Genomic DNA, 22,760 nt, shown 5'->3' with positions numbered 1-22,760 from the left:
AACCAGTCACATTTTCTGCCATCAGATCAGTTTGTGCTTGGATTGTGGAAGTTTCTGAAAATAATACTCTAGACTCTATTAGACCAGATATTCCCACTGACTGTATGTGGAGGCTTTAGATCAGTGTTTCTCAACCTTTTTGTAAGTCCAGGCACCCTTTACAATTATGGAGAGTCTCGAGGCATCCTTTAAAATTATGGAGAGTCTTGAGGCACCCTTTAACGTTACGGAGAGTCTCGAGGCACCCCATTCTAAAATGTGAAAAACTATTCTAATAGTTTTATATAACACAGCAACATCCACACAAGTAGGACACCCAGCATTAGAGGTGATTTATTCTTCCAAAGAAAATACACTTTTGCACACTGGTACTGACTAGTATGCCAGTGTTTCTCTTTTCCCTCAGTTTTTCTCCATTACGGAGCTAATGTGACCCCAACACTGATGGATAGGGCAGGGGAGGGTCAAACTAGGATGCTGTGCAGGCAGCTGACATCTTCCTTATCAACTGATGATGTCATTGGTTGTCAGGATGCTGGCGGCTAGAAGGTTGTAATGGTGCACAATGAAAGCCTGTGGCTTTGTGTAACTAAAAGGCAGGCATGTTCCACCCGCTGGCTTATATACAAGTTTTGGGCAATTTTTAGACATTTTGCCAAGGCACCCCTGCAGAAACCTCAAGGCACCCTGGTTGAGAAAGGCTGCTTTAGACAGATGCAGGGCCGTCAATAAGAGCAGCTGACAAGTAGGGGGAATCAGTTGCTGGACAGGGAGGGTGATCGGTGCAACGTGGGGAGGGGGTTAATGGAAACAGTCCCCCTGTGTGGCTCTCCCTGCAGCAGCTGAAAACTGGCTTCTCCTCCTCTCCCTCCTGCTGGTTCCAGTAAACTGTGCTTTAGTTTCTGAATGAACATAGAGCCACTGTACAGAGCACTACCTGTTCATTCATCTGCGGTGCAGCTGAGGCTACAGAGAAAAGATTGGGAGTCTATGTCCTCAATGCCTTTCTCTGTCTCAAAAGTGAGACATCAGGAATCTGTTTAGACCCCTGATATTTCACCACAGCCCCAAAAAGTGTTCCAAAAAAATTGAAAAAAAGTGAAAAAAAACAATTAAAAAAATAGTTTAAAAATTTTCTTCCAGTTTCCACAAATGAATTCACATCTACGACCAGGGGCGGACTGTCAACTTATGGGGCCCCCGTGCAATAGGGGATCATGGGGCTCCTGTGTCCTTGCCCAAACTCAAAAAAGCCTATGAAAAAGGTACCAGGGGCATCTCATGGGGTCCCCTACTGACCCCAGGCCCTCGGGCAGTGCCCGAGTTTCCAAATGGTCAGTCCGCCCCTGTCTACGACTCTATACAATCCACTGCTGATGGAATGATGATTTTCTTTCTCATCCATTAAGAGAAACAGGAACTCATTAACTGTCGGGTTATACTGCTGCCCTCAGGAGGATTGGTAGATGGTACTCTAACCAACAGTTTGTGGCTTCCCTCAGTGGACGCTAAGGAAAAGATTTTACAATGAGAAAAATAATCCTATTTTATTGACTGCTCTTACCCCTCAGGAGTTACAGCTGGACTTTGATTGGTTGTCCTAGGCTAGGTATAATTTAACACAGTAGATCGGCACACATAACACAGACCCATGGTGTGGCCCTTGATGACATTGGCTGTTTATTTGGCACGCAGGAAAGGGTGATTTACAGCCCCAGCTGGACCATGCTCTACAAGATGTGAACGACATGTACCTGCTGCTGGAGGAGACGGAGAAGCAGGCTGTGCGCAGGGCGCTTATCGAGGAGCGCGGGCGCTTCTGTACATTCATTGCACTCTTACAGCCTGTGGTGGTGAGTACCTAACATCAAACATGCTTGAAATCAACATCTGTCCAAGGCTGCAAACAAAGCCATGTGCACTCAGAGCTACTTTATTGGGTATGCCTGCTGGTCAAACAGCCAGTGGGACTGGTGCAACTCAATGCATTAAACATGGAGATATGGTCAAGGGGTTCAGTTATTGTCCAACCAAACATTACAGTGTGTCAGATATGTATATTATGCAGGAGGCTGTGCTGATAACATTTCAGGTGGAACATTTCACAAACTGAAAAATAATTTCACCCATTTTATTGATTCATAAGACATGGTTTGACCAGTTTGATGTGGAGGAACTCAAGTGTCCTACACAGAGCCCTGACCTCAACAATAACGGTCAATAATTTGGAGTGGCCTCCCCTTTCCCCATTTCCATTAATATGGAGTAGCCCTCCCCCCACTGCCATTATTATGGAGTTGCCTTCTCACATGGCCATTATTATTAAGTTATCGCTTTACCATGGCCATTAATATGGAGTTGCCTTCCCCCATCTTTGGGATGAATTGGAATACTGATTGTGATCCATGTCTTCTCATCCAACATCACTGTCGGACCTCACAAATGAGCACAAATTCCCACAGGCACCCTTGCAAAATCTTGTGGAAAGCCTTCCCAGAAGAGTGAATAATGCTATAGTTACAAAGGGAGGAAAACTCCATGTGGGGGGGGTACCCAGGCTGCCTGCACATGGCCAGTACAAGCAGCTGGATCACTGCTTAGAATACAGCTTACAGGGCACTACCAACAGTCCATCCCCACCATATCACAATGTGCACCCACGAGGGCCAAAGGCCTTCTTTGTTTGTACGTCTGGCCTTTGCTGCTTAACGTCTTCATGACACACCAGATTTGCACATTCATCTCATATCCATCATACTCTTCATAGTTAACACGCTTCTTTACCCCAGGTATTGGCTGTAGAGGACTCTTCTCTAGATATTCACATGGAGGATTGTAATTGCAAATAACTTTATTTGATTAAGACAGTAATGAAGACAGAGCAGACAAGATAATGGCATAGGAACAGTAATTCCCACAGACACCCTCCAAAATCTTGTGAAAAGCCTTCCTAGAAGAGTGGAGGATGTTAAAGTCACAAAGGGGTCAACTCCATATTAATGTTCATGGGGGAAGGCAACTTCATATTAATGGCAATGGAGTGTGAGAAGGCCACTCCATATTATTGACCATGGGAGAGGGGGAACCAACTAACAATATTACTGGTCATGGGGAAAAGGGACATATCCATATTAACAGCCATGGGAGAGGGGAAATTTTATATTAATAACCATGGAGTGCGGGGGAGGCAACTCTATATTAATGGCCATGGGAAAGCCGCAACCCAACATTAAGGGCCATGGCAAGGGGGAGGCAACTCCATATTAATGTCCATGGGAGATGACAACGCCATATTAATGGAAGTGGGGAGGAGGTCAACTCCATATTGATGACAGTGGGGCAAGGGAAGGCCACTCCATGTTTTTGATCATGGGAACATTGGAGCCAGTTCAATATTAATGGCAAAATGGGGGAGAGGGACATCTCCATATTAACAGCAATGGGATGGGGGCATTTTTTCTATTAATGGCCATGGAGTGAGAGAAGGCAACTCCATAAAAATTGCCATGCGAAAGCGACAACTCCATATTAATGGCCATGGTTGGGGAGGAGGCAACTCCATATTAATGGCTATGGGGGGGAGCCACTCCATATTAATGGGTGTGGTAGGGGGTGGACAACTCCATATTAATGACCATGGAAAGGGGGCTACTCCATATTGATGGCCATGGTGAGGGTGGTGGAACTCCATATTAGTGCTCAGGGTTTTAAAATGGGGTGTTCACCAAACTCATATATGGGTGATGGTCAGGGGTTCACAGATGTTTGGCCATATAGTGCATACATTGAACAATCTTTGTTCAGCTCTGTAGTTATGAAAGTTATGTTACACAGAGAGTACTTTGAGCACCCAATGGAACTCTACCTGTAGCAACATTGCAGACAGCTGAAAGCCAAATGAAGATTATGAGCCCCTGGATGTGGACAATATGTCCAGTTACTCCACCCAGCTGTGGTCACATCAGATAGTTCAAACACAATATTCTCTTGTTTCAGACAGGGGAAATCCATCTTCTGGGAGAGGTGACCCACCTGCAAGCAATCATTGATGATCTGATGGTGCTGAGCGATGAGCCACATAAACTTCCTGCTGCCAGTGAACAGGTGAGATGAGGACAGTGTATGACATCATAGGCAGTGCACATTAGAGTGTTAGCTCCTTTGGTGCAGTGACTGGCTGAGTGTTGTCTGTACAACACTGCAGTATGTCAGAGCTATATAAATGTATAATAATATTAATAGTGAGTGACTGTGGGGGACATTAGAGTGTAAGCTACTTTGGTGCAGAGGCTAATTTTACTGGCCCAGTATCCTCTGAACAGCAGTACAGAATATGCAAGAGATCTATAAATGTATATAAATGGAAGACAATGACAATAGGATCCTTTAAGGGTTGTAGAGAGAACAATACAATTATAACACGGGGGTTCCTTTATTCCTCCCAACTGAATAATGAGACATACTGTACATGTGTCGTGTCTTGTAGGTCATTAAGGATCTGAAGGGATCAGACTACTCCTGGTCCTATCAGACTCCTCCATCTTCTCCCAGCAGCTCGGGATCTCGCAAGTCCAGCATGTGCAGGTAAGTCCACCTGAGCACCTGTAGTACACTCCCCTCCCTCACCATCCAATCACATATTGAAGCCAAAACCAAGCTGATCCCTCAGCTGCCTGCAGGCACTACCAAACACAGCGAGGTTTGCGGTGGCTTCCATATCGCCACCATAGCTGGAGAGCAGCAAATTCTCCTGCCTTCCCCTCCTCATTAATACACACTGTTATCTAGAGCAGCGCCTCTCAACCGTGCCATGGCAGGGCCCCTGGGAAACATTCCTCCCATCAAATGATTCTGCGCGGGTGGGTTTGTAAAACAATTCCTTAGTTACATTTTAGTAGGACTGATAATGTCCATGGAAAAGGTTTAGACAGGAAGCTTATATTATAAATGATTTGGAGTTTGGTGCAGATCTGTTAAGGGGAGGCTCACGGTTGAAAAGAGCTGACGTAGACCCCCCGTATCCAGTACTCACCTCTCTTACCTCACCAATGCTCTGACCATTTATCACAGTACAAAAACTACCCCCTCCTGGCAAGCTGCCTCGCACCCCCACTCACCGGGTTCCACGTATCGATATCGCAGCCTCCCACAGACCGCCGGAGGTGGCCAGCGCTTGGTCAGTGCATCCTCCCAGGATTCGGGATGTAGTTCCCATGAGACCGTCTACTCCAAGCCGCCATCGCCTATGCCGTCGGATATCACGAGTCAGGTAGGCATTTTGGGGTGCTGTGCAAGTGTCTTTTGCCATTCTGTAAATACCAAGCTCCTGCTAAAATGTCTCTCCAACATGTCTCTTCCGCTCATCAGAAGTCATCGAGCTCGGCATCTTCAGAGGCCTCAGAGACATGTCAGTCCGTCAGTGAGTGTAGCTCACCCACTTCAGTAAGTGTCTCTTCTTTATTGTTCTGAAATGGGAATTGGAGGGGGTCATTCAGTCCAAGATGCAAGTCACCAGGATCTTTGGTTACATAGAGGTATCAGCCAGGATCAGACAAACTGAAATGTGCAACTTGAAGTCTACTGTAGGAATGTAAGATAAATCGACAATGCTGATAAAATGGTAACAAGGTATGGAACAAGCAAAAGACAAAGTATAACAGGCAGTGAAACTATTGTAGGGCTGCTTAGGGGGTTGTTCCCACAAAGGCCACACAAAGGTGGCAGCACAACACAAACCTCCATCAGGCTCAGCCCTGACTCTGGTAATTATTGGACTACACAGATATACAGTATATTAGACACTCGACACAAAAGTAGTGGTAACATGAAGAACATGGAGATTGTCAGTACAATGTTGATCTGACCAAATATGTATTCATGCACGCAGGGCGTTTTTGAAGCCACTTTTAGGGGCATCAGATGTTTTTTCTTACTGCTTCCAAACAGCCCTCCATGTTATCCTATGTGTCCATGCAGACAGACTTTTAGAAGATTTTAGTAGCAGTAGCGTTCACCAGTAGGTAAAAAAAAATCCAGAGCCCGTACGTCCAGAAGCAAAAGCGTTTTGGCAAAAAAAACACTTCACACGTGTAAACAAATGCGCCTAAATGCATGTTAACGCTAGGCATGTTTAGCGCTTGAGCATTATTCATTTTAATAGCCAGAATCAATTATTATAAAATTATTAATAATGTCCAAGTGCTTGACATTTGCAAAGGCTCCTAAATGCTTTGACAAGCGTGAGGCGTTTTTTTGCCAAAACATTGCTGCGAAGAGGAGGAGCATCTTTAAGCGTTATTAGGGATAATTGCGCTCTAATAATCGCCCTTGGGAGGCATTGTACCAGAATCACACAATCACCTATAATCGATCTTTGTTATAGGACTGGTCCCGCTCCGGCCAATATGAAACTCCTCCGGCCAGTTCCATGCAGCGTAGGAAGGATCGCGTTGAACACCTTCGAGAAGCAGAGCTCGGTCCTGGTTATCAGATTTTGGAAGACCCTTACCGCCCTCGGATGTCCCCTGCTGTCATTGCTGCTAAGGTGGGCTTCCGATTGAGACATGATTAAGGATCAGGGCTGTGAGCACCAGATATAGACCCAGAGGGACGAGTCAGCATCAAGGGATCATAATATGGTCTGTCCTGATGGGAATGGTGGGCTTCTTTTACAGGGATGGCTGGGACAGGGCCACCATTATTCCCAACATTAATCAAACAGGATCCCAATCTCCAGATATCCTTCTCCAGGGAGGATGTGAATTGGCTGCTATGGAACAACAGACAGACCCAATCTCCTATCAGCAGCCCACAATACATCCACTTATTACGTAATACCAATGGTGGTGTGCCTAGTGGGGGCCAGTGGGTGCACTAACTACCTTGGATACAAATGGAGAAACAGAAAAAGGGCGCACCGACCTAGTGCATTATCGTTTAAAATAATTTATTAAAGAAACAAAAATAGGTATCATACTCACAATGGACATAATAACACATGCATGTCAAACTGAACAAGGTATATGATCCAAACAACATCTGAGTCCAACTCTCTGAGGAAGAGGTTGTGTCCTCGAAACGCGTTAGCCAGTTGGTCATCCAGGGTTCCATCGTATGGACTCAGATGTTGTTTGGATCATACACCTTGTTCAGTTTGACATGCCTGTGTTATTATGTCCATTGTGAGTATGATACCTATTTTTGTTTCTTTAATAAATTATTTTAAACGATAATGCACTAGTTCGGTGCGCCCTTTTTCTGTTTCTCCATTTCTATCCAGTGTATTCGGACCACCCCAGTCTGTTGAGGGCAGCAAGCAGTGCATATTCCAGAAAATTCCAGAACATTCCTATTGGGTCTACTGAGTCCTTTCCTAGCGCAGGAGTAAAGTGTTTGTTGTGTTGGGTGCACTAACTACCCTCTTCCATTATTGCTGGGGGATTATTGTTGAACTGGTGTTGGGGTAGTTGTCCACATATTCAAATTTTTTCCTATTTGTTGCCTGCATACTTTAACAATTAATTATTGCCTGGGTATGGAATTTGATTGAAATATGTAATTATTCCATGCTCTCACTGCTTTATACTCACCACCCTAAATCTGCTGTATAAACATCTCAAAGAGATTTCAGAAATCATAAACCTAGAGTGCTCCTAAATGAATCTATGTAAAATAAATACACAATGTATCAAAATAATATCAATTTAAAAAAAAAATCAATATCCCCTCAAAAAATATATAATGTATGAAAATGATATCAGTAAATAAATCTGTATCCTCAAATAAATATACAGTCTATCAAATTATATCAATCTATAAATAAATAAATGCACAGTGTAACAAATTGTATCAATAAATACATACGTTTAAAAATAAATAAATGTATCAAAATAATCTCAATAAATAAATCTAGCTCTCAAAATATCAATAAATAAAGCAATCTAATAATAAATGCACAGTGTACGAGGGGTGTTCAAGTTAAATCAGGACTTTAAATTGTACAGGTATAAAAAGGGATGCTAGCGTGGCGGTACTACATGCGGTAGTAAGTGGCAAGTGTGTCCTATTACTGATGGGCGGCACAGTCCTGAGACTGTTAATCAAGATGACAGACAACAGTGTTAGTGCTTGCATGGAACATCGCGTATTGATGAATTTTGTTGTGAATGAAGGTGGAAAATCTGCAGAGATCTACAGAAGACTTCAAGCACAGTATGATGATGAGACGCTCAGCTGCAGTAAGACATTTGAATGGTGTAAACATTTTGAAAGATGGCGGTATGTCCATCAGCGACGATTTCAACCCACAGCAGTGTGTTCCCAGCCCACAGCAGCCATTCCTGTGAACATTCACAGTGTGGAACGCCTGATCCTGGATAATCGATAACCTGTCATGAAGTTGCACAAGAGACAAATCTTTCTGTGGGAATGGTGAACAGAATGATGACGAAGTGAAGCAGGCCATCCTAGGATGGTTCAGGAGTACTGACAAATCTCTCTATCCGGAAGCTTTCCAGGCATTAGTGAAACGCTGGGATAAGTGTACAAATGTAGTAGGGGAGTATGATGAAAAATAAATGCATTTTCCACTCCTTGACCTTTGTTCTTTTATTATATAAACTCAAAGGTCCAGGTTTGATTTGAACGGCCCTGATATTAAGATAATACCAACAACTAAATTAATATCATGAAATAAATATATAGTGTATCAAAATAATAGTGTCGAATACACTAGGTACACCAGCGACCACCAACACTAATCACTATTTACAATATATACAGGCAATATGCAGTGCAGTCAGCCCATAGAAGGACTTTGCCCTCTTTTTACTGCCAATGCCCAGTACAAGCTAATGATTTCTCAGTCATTTTATAGATCTGCATTATAGTCAGATGTTCAGAAGGCGTAAAACAAAATAATTTCTTTTGTCTTGATGTGGCAGCATGGAGAGGAAGTGTCCCCAGCCGCCAGTGACCTGGCCATGGTACTGACCCGCGGGCTGAGCCTGGAGCACCAGAAAAGCAGTCGTGATTCTCTACAATACTCTAGTGGCTACAGTACCCAAACTACGACCCCGTCCTGCTCCGAGGACACAATTCCATCACAAGGTAAAAACTTTGAGTGTTCCCCACCATCCTTTCATAATTTTACTGATACTTCACACCCCACCAATTCACCACCATGGCGGGCACACATATGTATAGTGTTTAAAATAAAAAGATTCACAACACTGAAACTTGTATCTACATATATAGATTTAAGTCAGAATGATAACAGTTCCCTGTACGTGATTGGCTGCATAATTATACACCCGCTTTAATATGCTGGTGCAGCATAGTCAGTGAAGTGGAGATCACCTATGTGTAGTAGGGGGGAATGTTGTTGAAGGTGATTGTAGCATAAATGCATATGTATGTGGACAGTCCAACCTCTGCCAGTTCGGTATCATGACATGAAAGCAATGGAACATTCTGGCCAAGTCAGTAAATATGTCCCTTGTAGTACAGCAACATCAATTGTTACAGTTTGAAAGAGTATGGCACAATCTTCCAAGAGCAGACTATCCATCAAAATTCTGTGGCCATGCAAGAGGGAGAATAGTGAGGGAATCCACCAAGACAAGAGGGAGAGTAGCGAGAGAGGTCACAGGAAGGAGGCTATTAAAGAAGCCACTAAAAGAGACTTGTGGGAAAGGCCATCAAGAGGGAGAAAAACGAAGTGTGGGAGGCCACTAATAGGGAGACTAGTAAGGAAGGCCACCAAGAGAAAGCAAATGATGGAGGCTACCAAGAGGGAGACAAGCAAGGGAGGCCACCAAGTAGGAGACGAGTGAGGGAGGTCACAAAATAGGAGATGAGTGTGGAAGGCCACCAAGGGGGAGAAAAGTGAGGGAGCCATTAAAGGAGACTGGTGGAAAAGGGCACCAAAAGGGAGACCAGTAAGGGAGCCATGATGAAGAAGACTAGTGAGCCTTAGGACTGTGCTGTACAGATTGGGGCAGAGGAACTTGAGTGTCTGGCATAAGCCCTGACCTCAATACTACTGAACATCTTTGAAGTGTTTTCATAAATTAGCACAAATTCCCACAGACACACACCAAAATTTTGTGAAAGCCTTCCCAGAAGAGTGCAGGATGTTAAAGCCTCAAATGAGAACCAACTCTATATTAATGGCCATGGTTTTGAAAAGATACTGTATGTCCAATGGGTTCATATAGACAGGATGGTGCTCAAATGTGTGGCCATATAGTGTGTTTGTAAGGAGAATCGAGCATTCATATTTGAAGATATAATGTGAGTTTTGCTCATCTTGGTATCTAATGAGTGTGGTCTATAATTTTAATCTATAACGTATACTCAGGTGCACTCCTCATGTTTCCACAGGCTCTGACTATGACTGTTACTCTGTGAATGGGGATGCAGATGGTGATGGCTCAGCTGACTTTGACAGATCCTCCACTGTTCCGCGGAGCAGCAGTTTGGCTCAGAATTACCGCCGTATGCTCCAAACCAAGCGTCCAGCTTCTACAGCAGGCCTACCTAGTGCCATGCCTCCCGTTGGCTCTGCTCCACCACCACCACAAGCTGGCTCTACTCCTGGCGTGGCAACAATACGCCGCACTCCATCCACCAAGCCCACTGTAAGACGCACTTTATCCAATGCTGGACCCATTCCATGTCGCCCTCCGATTGTGCCAGTAAGAACCCCCACTGTGCCGGACTCTCCAGGAGGAGGACTGGGGGGACGTTCCCGTGTGGGGAGTGAAGAGTGTGTTTTCTATCTAGGAGGGGAAGACGGGAGCCCCCTTGACTATGCCAAGGCATCCCCAAAACGTCTCAGTCTCCCAAACGCAGCCTGGGGAGGAGCGGGGGAGATGTCTGTCTATGGCGGAGGAGGAGGAGATGAAGAAGACATGGGAGGAGGCCTTCTGGCAGCTAATCGACACAGCCTGGTTGAGAAAATTGGGGAGCTCGTGGCAGGGGCTCATGCTCTAGGGGATGGCCAGTTCCCCTTTCCATCAGCTCCTGATAGAAGTCAGATTCCTGCCCCTGCAGGCGGAGGGGGTGGATCAGAACCACCAGCTGGAGATATGCTGGCATCAATACGTAGAGGGGTACGGTTACGCCGGACCCAGACAAATGACCGTTCCGCTCCCCGCATCTTGTGATTTGAGTTGGAAGGTTACAAGGATCAAGGATTGGTGCTCCAGATGGGGAGGGGAGTGACATATACTGTGATGCAGGAAAATTGCAAACCTAGAAACCAAGGGGTAAACATGCAGCTGTATCCACAACCACAAGGGTTACATTTGGTTCCAGACCAAAATGTCCGAACCATTCCATGCTAGACGCATGCAGACCAAAACCGAACACACCATGTATTTTCCATTTGTGAGAACAGCATTGCTGGAGTCATCGAGTAGATGGTGTGTATGGTCCCTCACGGAATATTACTGCTTAACATACAATTCTACGAACATCATCTGATTGGACTGAGGAACACCCCTGAGGTTCACAAGTCAGGAAACTGTCACCTACACAGCCGAATAACCACGACCAACACACAAACCGAGACAGAGAGATAACACATCTGTGTAGGATCCAAGCATGGCTTCTGTATTGTCCATTGGCTGCGATGAATGAAGCAAAGCCCCCCAAAAAGCCCAAAATATAACGGGCCATAAAAATTTAAATAATTACCAGCTGAGGACTTACCGCCAATAGTAAATGTACAAAGAATGGCCCTCTTTGTTCTGCTCTTTTTCCATCCAACTCAATATATAGGGTGCTAAATATGAATTTTAGTTATTTGTAACATTCCGTGACATTATTTTCTTGTCTGCTGATTTTTCAACTTAATAGTTACTCTTTGTCTTGGCAGCCATATTTGAAAGAGAAATGGATGAGCCATGAATTATTCTGGAGAGCTGGAACAAGTAACATTCCGGAAACAGCTGTTTGCGATGATTCTCTCTGTGGTCCGGCATGTGTGAGATGCCGGTCCAGGCGGTTGGTGACACACTGATCACAATGGTGGCCTGAGCACTACTACTACTCCTGCCATCCACAGAACTTGGGACCCTTATTCCATGCTTATATCATGTGAAGCCAATGCTCAATTTGTGCCAAACAGAAGATGTTTCAGACACTAAGCAGCTGCTGGGTCAATGCAGCTGATCAATACACGGATTGTGACTATGACCAACCCGTCGTGGCAGAATAAAATACGAAAACCAGTTGGTTGAGACTGCTGTACAAGCACACTGAGGCAAGGACAGCAGTTCTGGGGACATTGTGTTGGGCTAATGGAAACTTGCCTCTGGTCTTTTAATCATTGGAGCTTCACAAGAAAGCCTCAAGGAAATGAATTGTTCTGACACATGCCTTTAATGATCACAGAGGCCTCTATGACAATGTCCTTCAGATCAAGCCTTGTGTTATCTCAGTCCCAACTCTCCTCCTCCTCCCTGCTCTATGCCAGGCAATAGGCAGCATGCACTTCAACCACTGAACTCACTGCCACCAGCCAGCCACCGATCACCGCATGCCACACAATCTGCTGACATCTCATCCAGTAATACTGCAATAAGGCACATCAGTCACACTGATAGCCTATAGGAAATAGCACTTAGGAAAAAAATATATTTTAGAACCATTAATTTAAATAAAAAAGTGACTCACTGTAGATATTCTAAGCTTACCCGTTGCTCTAAGACTAAATCTTATTGTGTAAGGTGCAATCCTTCACAAGGGACCCCCCAATCCACCCCTGGGCACTGCCATTTTTATAAGATAACACAAAGTGGCAGTAGAAGGTCAACATTTAGTTGGCAATTTGGTGGTTGATTCCAACCTGGGTGAGAGGGGGGATTCCCCTTATTGCTCTGATATGTTTCAGGCATTGTTCATGACTGTAAAATAAAAACAAATGACAGCCCATAAAACATCTTTTGGGTTACTATTCAGCCACCTAGAGATGTTTTTTGGATGGGTAATCCAAGGAAAATGATGTATAAAGAAGGATCCCTATAGATAGGGGGTGATTTCAGCAACTAAGATGTAAAAATTAACTATAGAGTGATTTTTTTTCCCACATAGGAATTGAAAGAATAACTTTATCTCCCTATAGTTTGTAGAGGGCAGAAGCGGAGATTTAGCAGTGAATGGATAGAAGATATTTTTACCCAGCTACTGGCTGAGCCAATGGCAGATAAAGAAGAATATTGCTCACAAGGAGACTTGTGACATATGTAGCTATCTAACACCACCTGCTGGTCGGGTGGAGAATTGCAATGAGCTCTCCCATTGCAACATTGTAGCAGAAATTTAAATAATTCTTGTTAACTTAGACTTTGTTCATATGTTTCCTGTAATGCTAAATAGATGAACTTATTTCCAGCACAGAGAAGCACTTTCCAGGATATAAGAGCTGGTTTACACTTGCGGTGGATCACTTTTTAGAGGTTGTTTAACAGGTGGCTGGGAAGCAATAGTTCGCCTCCTCACTTGCTTGTTTTAACCCTGTAAAGCCTGTACCACCACGCGGCAACCCTGTGCATTGCTGATGCTTGCAGAGCGGTTATGTCATGACCCCATGCACCTAAATGGGTTATTTTCAGCAGCAGTACTGCCGGCCAAGCGCAACAGGGGTGATCAATTTTAATGCAGCCACGAAGAAAAGCATTGTGACTGCGGCACACATACAACCCCTTATGGTCGTTGTGTTAAATTAAGGGATTGGTCAGGGGTTCAACTGCCTGTTTTTACCACCCCTTGACTGCAAGTGTAAACTAAGCCTAGATGAGGCTACTGGGACCAACGCGAGGAGCAGCAAGATTACTGCTTTACCTGCATCATCCTGAAATATGTTTGCAAAATGTGACATATTAAAGGCCAACTCCGGGAATTAGAGAAAAGCTACGCTTGTAGTGGAGACCCCCTCCTCGCCTCCTTTTTAAGGCGCTCTGGTCGCACTTCTGCATCCTCCGTGTACAATCCAGGGTTAGTAATCCTGCTTTGAATGTGATAGCATCAAGGGACCACCCACAGCCCAGAGCACCAGGGGGAGAGGGAGAGCACCAGAGCTAGCTAGAGTACAACCTAGGGTACAACCTCGAAACGTGTCAGCCATCAGCTATCCAGTGGTCTACAGTCCCCCACCAGACTACCTTCAGGGGTTTTGGACCACAGTGCATCTCTTGTGACCAGGCGCGGACTGACAACTCATGGGTCCCCTGGGCAATAGTGGATCATGGGGCCCCTGTGTCCTTGCCCACACTCAAGAAAGCCTATAAAAAAGGTACCAGGGGCATTTCATGCGGCCCCCTACTGACCCAGGGCCCTCGGGCAGTGCCCGAGTGCTCGAATAGTCAGTCCATCCCTGGGTAGGTAATGCCACGCTTTCAGCTCTCCCTAGATCTAATAGGCATTTAACCCTTGCATTGTAGGAAAGGGCCCACAGCAAGGATAGAATCTGTCTAATTTCTGGAGTTGGGCTTTAAGGATAAAGGCCTTCAAGCTGGCCATACATACAGCAACTTTCAGTCACATTCAAACGAACAGAAATTGCAACTATGATCGCAAGTAAAACTACGCACCTCCCATCTATATGGGGATGGATCACCAGAATTAAAAGATTGAACTGAAATTGGATTAATCCATGAAAACTCTATGCCAATTTTGTCAAAAGCAGTCAGATCTTTTCCACCATGGGCAATTCAATTCCATCTCCTTGCAATTGATCAAAGCCACAATTTTCTGCCTTTGATTGGTTTGTGATTTTAAAAAAAAAGTTGCCACATGTATGGGCAGTGTTTGCGTTGGTCCCTATGATGGTCCTGCTGGCTTTTACTTCGGTATCAGCAAAGTTTGGCAGCTTCTCCTTCTAATCTGGAAAAATAATCGCTGGTTTGTGTGAATGGACCAATCCGATCGTCTGTTTCACTTACAACATGACTTTCTTATATAGAACAAGTGTGATTTTATAAATCCGCTACAGAAGCCACAATTCTCAAAGCTTTCACACAAGGAGAAGAGCTTTATTTGAACCATGTGACTTGCATTTCCAAATGTTATTGGACTCACATGCAAATAACTGTCATTAAATAAGGATCCTTGTCCTGGTGTGTGAGCTTTATGAATTGAGACTAAATAATCTCTAAATAAAAAGCAGCAAAAGATTTTTAATCTTATGTGTAGAAATAGATAAATGGCTTTTTCTGGGCAGAGTGCAGAATGCGTTTAATGGGTTGTGGATTGAAGCACGCCAGAGCGACATGGCAGTTCAGAAATGGATGAAAGTATCTTTGTATGCGGGGGAGGGTATAAGGGAGGATGAAGTATGTGAGTTATGGTGGTACAGGGACCTATGAATGATCTTTCATATATACTGTGCCAAAAAAAATCAGAATGTGATCCAGCCAGTGAATTCTCATAACATTCAGTGGCATCCATTATATGTTAAGGGCTGCGCCAAGGGGTAAGCGGAATTGGTGGGCGCTGTGGGAGAGGGGATGCAAAAATGACAGGACCTGCAACCTTTACTGTTAAAGGCCTTCAAATCACATGGGGGTGGGAAGGTGGGCGCACACTTGCCTTTTTACCAAAGGTGGTGTCCCAGCACTGAGTATGTTCGTGGACAATATTGTGAACATAGTATAGGTGGGGGAGACATACCTTTTACCATTCTGGCCTTAGCTTGAGGGCGCCATACATCTGTATTTTGGAAGCACTTTGTATGCCCAGTAAGACCTCGGATTGTCAGCTCCCTGACCCAATCCCCCTCCTCACTCTCTGCAGTGAGTAAAAGCTGCCTCACCTCTCTGGAGATGTACTGAGTAGCAGAAAACCTCCTCCACACATGCACAGCAAATGCCATTCCTGAACTCATCCAGCTTTCAGATCCAAAATTACCATGCGTGTACAGATATTTATCACTGGAGCCTCCATTCTAAGCAGAAATGTATGAAATCATGTACATGAGGTGGCCATGTCACAACTGAAATGCAAAAGCAGCTGAAAGCCACTGAGGAGGTCAGAAGCAGCATAGAATGAAGTCAGGAGCAGCTGAGAAGAAGTTCAGAAGCAGCTTACAAGAAAGTTAGGAGCAGCTGAGAAGGTCAGAAGAAGCTTAAAAGTTGGTCAGGCGCAGCTTAGAAGAGGTCAGGAACAGCTAAGAAGATGGTCTGGGGCAGTTCAGAAGGAGGTCAGGAGCAGTTGGGAAGGAGGTTCAGAGCAGCTGAGAAAGAGGTCAGAAACAACTGAGAAGGAGGTCAAGAGCAGCTTAGAAAAGGTCAGGAGCTGCTAAGAAGGAGGTCAGGGCCAGCATAGAAGTGGTCAGGAGCAGCTAAGAAGGTCAGGAGCAGGTCAGAAGCAGCTGAGAAGGGCATCGGGACCAGCTCAGGGGGTCAGAAGCAACTTAGAAAGCCATTAGGAGCAGCTGAGGAGGTCAGGACTGGAATAGAACAGAAGTAGTTTGGAAGCATCTCAAATGCCAGCTAAAAGCTATTGCAATTGCCCATCTCCACAGTCCTTACTTTTACAATATTTTTCAGCCCCCTTTATTAGTATCAGTGCACATTTCTTGTGATTTTGTTCCTGCATGAGATGTATGTGAAATCCCTGAGGTCAGACAGAGACCATTAAAGAAAATCACATTCTTGTTCTCAGCACACCTTGACTTAGCTGAAGGACCTTTGAATCCTGTAATGTACACACCATAGAAAACCATATTTGTTAGCAAATTCAACATATATATGCTTCAGCCTGTCCATGCACATTGTGTGGTATAGAAAATTCCATCAGGATGGGATTTAGTGGTTCATGTATAATGTGCCAGGATATTCACATAAGCTTCAGATAATCGGACCCAGCGTGTGAGGGAGGAGGAAGTTTTGAGGGAGATGGCCAAGTTTCCAAGGTGACGATGAGGCCTCTTTTACAAAGCAGAGAAAACAAGGAGCAATACAAACAGAGTAACTCTGAATTTATTCACTGGAGTGGGGGGGCTGTCTCAATAAAATACTACATGGGCCCCACAGGGCCTGAGGTCTTCCCTGCCCCAAAGTAAGCAAGGGGTGAGAGAGATCCTACTACGTGCTGAGGAGCTCAGGGTTCTTGAGGTGAGAAAGTTTGGAATGTGGAGCATGGACTTACCATGTCTTCATCATCACATGAACCATCAACAGCTCTGTGATGGCACTGGCCAACTTCTTATTCACCTCTTTTGGTTTGTGCTGCCTGTTTTATCAGTGAGGACTTTTAATGTTCCAGAGAGCTGGAGAGAAGCTATTGTTGATACGAAATCTAATGAAAATACAGATCTGCTCCTTGCTGAAAACATACGACAAGCCAAGACCATGATGTTCTAATTAAACACATGTAAGCCAAGAGAAGGTGGAGGCCCTCTTTATCTGGTTGTATGTGAATGAAGGTCAGGAAAGTTCCAATGTTGTGGGTAGTGCAAGTGATCTAGAGATGTTTAGGTGAAATGATTGTAAGGCTGTTCCAGTAATGTTCTACCAGTCTTGGCCATGGAGGTCCATAATTCTTCCTGGATCATGAAGAGTCATAGAAACAAGTCACCTCCTGCACTCAGACACCCAGATTAGGCAATTTTGGACAGACTTTCTTTGGCAAAATAGATCCACCAAATATGAGCAATGCTGTGCAGCCCTTCTGGAAGGCTGGTGAAGCCTAAGACATGCTGCAGAATAGGAAAAAAAGAAGGTGCACCAGCCTTGCACTCTACCTCAGCAACAAAGTGTTGAAGGATAAAACAGATGTATACTCGAAAAATGCCAAAAATTCACAAGCATATTATATCCAATACTGGCCAATAGGACCAGAGTCCTGTGCGAGTCCCAAATGGAGGAAGACTCTAGAAGAATGGCTGATGCGTTTTCGAAGGGAGATCCCTTCTTCCTCTACATCATGTCAAATTGGCTCTGATGATATAATATGCTTGTGAATTTTTGGCGTTTTGTGAGTTTACATCTGTTTTAGCCTTCAATAAACACGCTGTTGCTGAGGTAATGCACAAGGCTGGTGAGCCTTCTTTTGTTCTTATTCTGCAGAATGAAGAGTCATAGATCAGACCACACACAGGCCAGGTGTCTGGCTATATTTGTGAAAGTTCTTATTTATCCAGCTAATGGTATATGTAGTAGTATTTCATCACAATAATCTGGACTTGTTCTGTAATATGTTGTTTCACCTCCACCAGTCAGCGTGCCAGAGATGTTCCACACACTCAGTAGTAGAACTGAAGAAGCTACTTGGATGAAAGGTGAAATATCTCATGTATTATAGAACAAGGCAAGTTGAAGACTAACTGCTACTAGCCATGTCTTTGGCAAATTAAATCACAAAATATCTAATGTGAAAATAATTAAAATGAATCAATTGGCCTAAATAAAATGCATGAGGTCATCATGGGACTGTGTGTGAGGTCATCATAGGACTGTACATGAGGTCGTCAATGAACTGTGTATGTGAGCTCAACATAGGACTGTGTATGTGAGGTCATCATCAGTCTTTGTATGAGGTCATCATAGGACTATTTGTTGGACAAATTCCGGGGAACCTTTTAAAATTACAGTCAATAGAGCTGGATCCTAAACAATCCTGCTGGTTCCTGGACTGGGCAGACTATTTCCTGGATTCCATGTTAATGTGTCCACCCCTGGTGTAAGATCTTCATAGGAGGTCATCACAGGACTGTGTGTGAGGTCATCATAGGACTATCGAAGAGTTGCACATAGGGGTATGTGCTAGGTCATCGTTGGACTATGTATGAGGTCTTTGTAGGAATATGTATGAGGTCATCATAGGACTGTGTTTGAAGTCATCATAGGACTATGTATGAAGTCATCACAGGACTTTGCGTGAGGTCATCATAGGGCTATGCAGGAGGTATTTGTAGGACTATAGAACAAAAACAACTCACCAACAACAAAAATATACTAAACTATAAAACTCAGTGCTAAACAGCAGCACAAAGTCATCATAGAACCACTTCTATCATTACTTAAATAACCCAGAAATTTAGTACACAAGCCTAACAGCAGTTCGTACAGATCAGGCCATATACTCAACTGGCCATATTTGTGATGCCTATTGTGGTAGCCTTATAAATTTGGGGATGGTCTTTGTAAAACCAATCTTCTTGCAGCATTCAAGAAGACCTTATTTAGTTTCCAAGGCTAACAAAAAAATCAACTGGCCTCTATGAATGTGGAATATAATCTGTTTCCAGTATTAATAGCAAAGGAATTTTGATGGCTCGTAGTGGATCCATGGAGTCTGCAAATCTCAAGGAACTAAAGTTAGATCAGAAATAACAAAATTGTTGGCCAATGGGTTGGTAGGCCAGTTGGGAAACTAGAACCTTGGTGACAGGAACGTTTGGGAGATTGAGACTCTGGTGACAAGGACAATTGGAAGAAAAGGGCTCAAGTGACCAGACAGATTGGGAAATTAGGACTCAAGTGACCAGAAAGATTGGGAGGTTAGGACTCAAGTGACCAGAAAGATTGGGAGTTTAGGACACAAGTGACCAGAAAGATTGGGAGGTTAGTACTCAAGTGACCAGAAAGATTGGGAGATTAGGACTCAAGTGACCAGAAAAATTGGGAGGTTAGTACGCAAGTGACCAGAAAGATTGGGAGATTAGGACTCAAGTGACCAGAAAGATTGGGAGGTTAGTACTCAAGTGACCAGAAAGATTGGGAGATTAGGAATTAAAGTTAGATCAGAAATAACCAAATTGTTGGCCAATGGGTTGGTAGGCCAGTTGGGAAACTAGACCTTTGGTGACAGGAAAGTTTGGGAGATTGAGACTCTGGTAACAAGGACAATTGGAAGAATAGGGCTCAAGTGACCAGACAGATTGGGAGATTAGGACTCAAGTGACCAGAAAGATTGGGAGGTTAGGACTCAAGTGACCAGAAAGATTGGGAGTTTAGGACTCAAGTGACCAGAAAGATTGGGAGATTAGGACTCAAGTGACCAGAAAGATTGGGAGGTTAGTACTCAAGTGACCAGAAAGATTGGGAGATTAGGACTCAAGTGACCAGAAAAATTGGGAGATTAAGACTCTGATGGCATGGAAGATGGCAAAATAGGACTTTGGTGACCAGGACGATTGGGAGATTGGATGACCAGGAGGCTCAGGACACTTCTAATTTTTTGAAGAGTCTGGGGATCCTAGTGGATGGTAAATTTTGAGTGTTGCGTTTGGTTAGAAACTGTGTTAGAAGGTAAACAGATGTTGCAAGTATGGACAAACGAATGATGGCTCTTGTAAGGTTTACTGTATGATTACAGATCTGGACATGTACAGGGCTCCAAGAATTTACTGACAGTTTCTGGACCCCAAATCACACAGAAACTGAAAAAGTGCACCTGTAAAGTCCCGAGAAAATGATTTGCTGTAAAGGAGGTGGGTTTACAAAGTTGGAATTGTTTTTATTTTTAATTATGAAGGCTTTAAAGCCTCCAGCCAAATGCAACAACATATGTCTATCCAATAATGTAATAATTTAAATTATTATTACATGTGATTTACTTAAAACAAGTATAAATGCCCAAAGTCCTGATTTCAGCTTCTTATGTCTTCTTAAGCAGCACTCACAGGGAGAGGGTCGATGGCTCTGACAGCATCTGGCATCACAATGATGTTCTGGGTCACGGCTGACCCCTATCACTGCCATGGCAGGATGGAGGCACTCCGCACTCGAATGGGCCTGAAATATGAGACTTCTAATAAAACAAACCTTCATTGCTGAGAACATTGGCAATGGACATCTACCTCTCTGTGCACCATATTGGAAACTGAACACGACTATTCACCACAAACAAGTGACATGACCTTGCACCTCTCTGTGGTCATTTTACTTGTCTATGTATTGTCAATGGTGGTTTAATAAGGAAATCATCAGTCACAGATTGAGCAGACTCCATTGTATCAGTATATGGCCTGCATGGCATTCCTGGCGGGAATGGCCTGTGTGATTCCAACCAATGTGCCACCCATGATTCATAAGTCCCGCCCTGGCGGAGCTGTGTATGACTAAACTCTACATTAAACAGGACCTTCACCTTCCCCATGGGAGTATCGCCATTTTGCTAGTAGAGAATAACACTGGCTTTAAAGGGGAAATCTTAGATCAGTTTGGGAATCACGTAAAGCATTAAAACCAGTAATACCAGTAGATGAGCTATGTTAACCAGTTTTACCAAGAGCTATGCATTACACGAGAGCGGGATGGAGTACCCCCCCTTGGTGATAGATAGGTAGGATACCAAGGAAAGGCTAATGCAAGCACAATACACTCCCCTCGCCCTGTCCTCTCTCTCCGCCTCTCCCTTTTCTTATCTGGCATTGTGTGGGAAGGCTAGGAATCCCGTTTCCTTTCTATTAGCTCCCTCTGTGTGTGTGTCTAGTACACAAAGCACTGTTGTCGTTGTACAGAGAAGCCCTATTTACACTGGATATGTGTGTCTACGTTTGTGTGTGTAACTTTCACATGCCTATATCTCTAACCTATCTGGCTAGACGCCGCCGTTTGCTTACTTTCCATGTTTTTTGCCTCATTTTTGTATGATGTAAGGGGGGCTCCCGCCTCCACCACCAACTGACGTCTCACTGTGTCTTTCAAATGTGCAAATGTTTTTTCTGCTCTTGCTGTTTACTGTTTTCTCTAATTATTTTAAGTTATTTTTGGTTGCGTTCTCTTCCTCTACTCACTCATGCCTTTTGTTATTTTTTTTTATTATTAATTTAAAAGCCAAATGATTCTTTTTTATAGTCATCCCTATTTTTCACTCACAATCACGCTGATTGGTAACTCCGCACTGTGAAGATCCAGTATTAATAAAACTTGTACTGTAATAAACTGTCTCTGTGAGTTTTGTGGTGGAGAATTTTTTGACTTTTTCATTTATATAGCACAAAAGTAAAAATCCCAGTGGTGAATAAAGACCACCAAAATAAAGTTTTAGCTGTCTCAAAAAAATGCTAAAAATGTCATATGGGTACAGTGTTGCATGACCGCGCAATTGTCATTCAAAGTATGATAGTGCTGAAAGCTGAAAATTGGCCTGCACTGGAAGGGGGTGAAAGTGTCCGGACTTGAAGTGGCTAAGCTTCAAAATCTAATACATTGTTGTTTTGGGGTTTTAGATATCCAACTAGTTCTGCGCCACCCTATAGCAGAAATACAAAACCATGTATATATACAAATCATATATATATATATGCAGTACCCGCATCGCCTTTCGCGGCCCCGGCTGTCAATCACCAGGCCCTGGCCGATGATTACTTGCCATCACCCGGTGATCACTGAGTATCTCCGATGGGGGAGAATCCAGTATGTAAACAATACAGATCTCTCCCCTGTCAGCTCCTGCACACTGCTTTGTATGGCTCTGCATAGCAGAGCCATACAAAGCAGTGTGCTTACAGTGAAGCACACACACAACCCCCATAGTAAAACAGAACACAGTTAATCCTTTGATCGCCCCGATGTTAACCCCCCTTCATGCCCAGTGTTATTAGTACAGTGTCGGTGCTTTTTATTAGCGCTGATCACTGTATTGGTGTCACTGGGGATGTCAGTGACACCAAGTCAGTTCCCCCCAGTGCCAGAGCGCCTGCTGCAGTCCCGCAGTCCTGCTATAAATTGCTGATCGCCACCATTACAAGTAAAAAAAAAAATTCCAGTATCTATACCGCCATTTGTAAATGCTATAACTTTCAT

At 43.9% G+C, this 22,760-nt stretch overlaps 1 protein-coding gene across 2 annotated transcripts in view; it reads left to right on the top strand.

Annotated features, from left to right (window-relative positions):
* The window catches only part of MTSS2 (MTSS I-BAR domain containing 2), a 71,031-nt gene extending 49,135 nt beyond the window's left edge, over positions 1-21,896 (top strand). Inside the window, exons 7-14 of one of the 2 annotated variants that reach the window (XM_089659224.1) lie at positions 1,696-1,853; positions 3,997-4,104; positions 4,487-4,584; positions 5,143-5,269; positions 5,368-5,442; positions 6,383-6,544; positions 8,943-9,108; positions 10,384-21,896. In XM_089659224.1, coding sequence (XP_089515350.1) covers positions 1,696-1,853; positions 3,997-4,104; positions 4,487-4,584; positions 5,143-5,269; positions 5,368-5,442; positions 6,383-6,544; positions 8,943-9,108; positions 10,384-11,168 — 1,679 coding nt within the window. In that variant the 3' untranslated portion in view covers positions 11,169-21,896. Of the gene's footprint in view, positions 1-1,695; positions 1,854-3,996; positions 4,105-4,486; positions 4,585-5,070; positions 5,270-5,367; positions 5,443-6,382; positions 6,545-8,942; positions 9,109-10,383 lie in introns of both variants that reach the window. The other variant, XM_089659223.1, reaches the window with a different exon arrangement.
* Positions 21,897-22,760: the final 864 nt, after the last annotated feature.

The sequence above is a fragment of the Staurois parvus genome, unplaced genomic scaffold (genome assembly GCF_062004578.1).
Source record: "Staurois parvus isolate SC_StPar_1 unplaced genomic scaffold, SC_StPar_1.0 ptg001136l, whole genome shotgun sequence".
In the NCBI taxonomy this organism is placed as follows: Eukaryota; Metazoa; Chordata; class Amphibia; order Anura; family Ranidae; genus Staurois; species Staurois parvus.
Note: the sequence above shows the minus strand (reverse complement) of the source record. Positions and strands in the feature narration are given on the sequence as shown.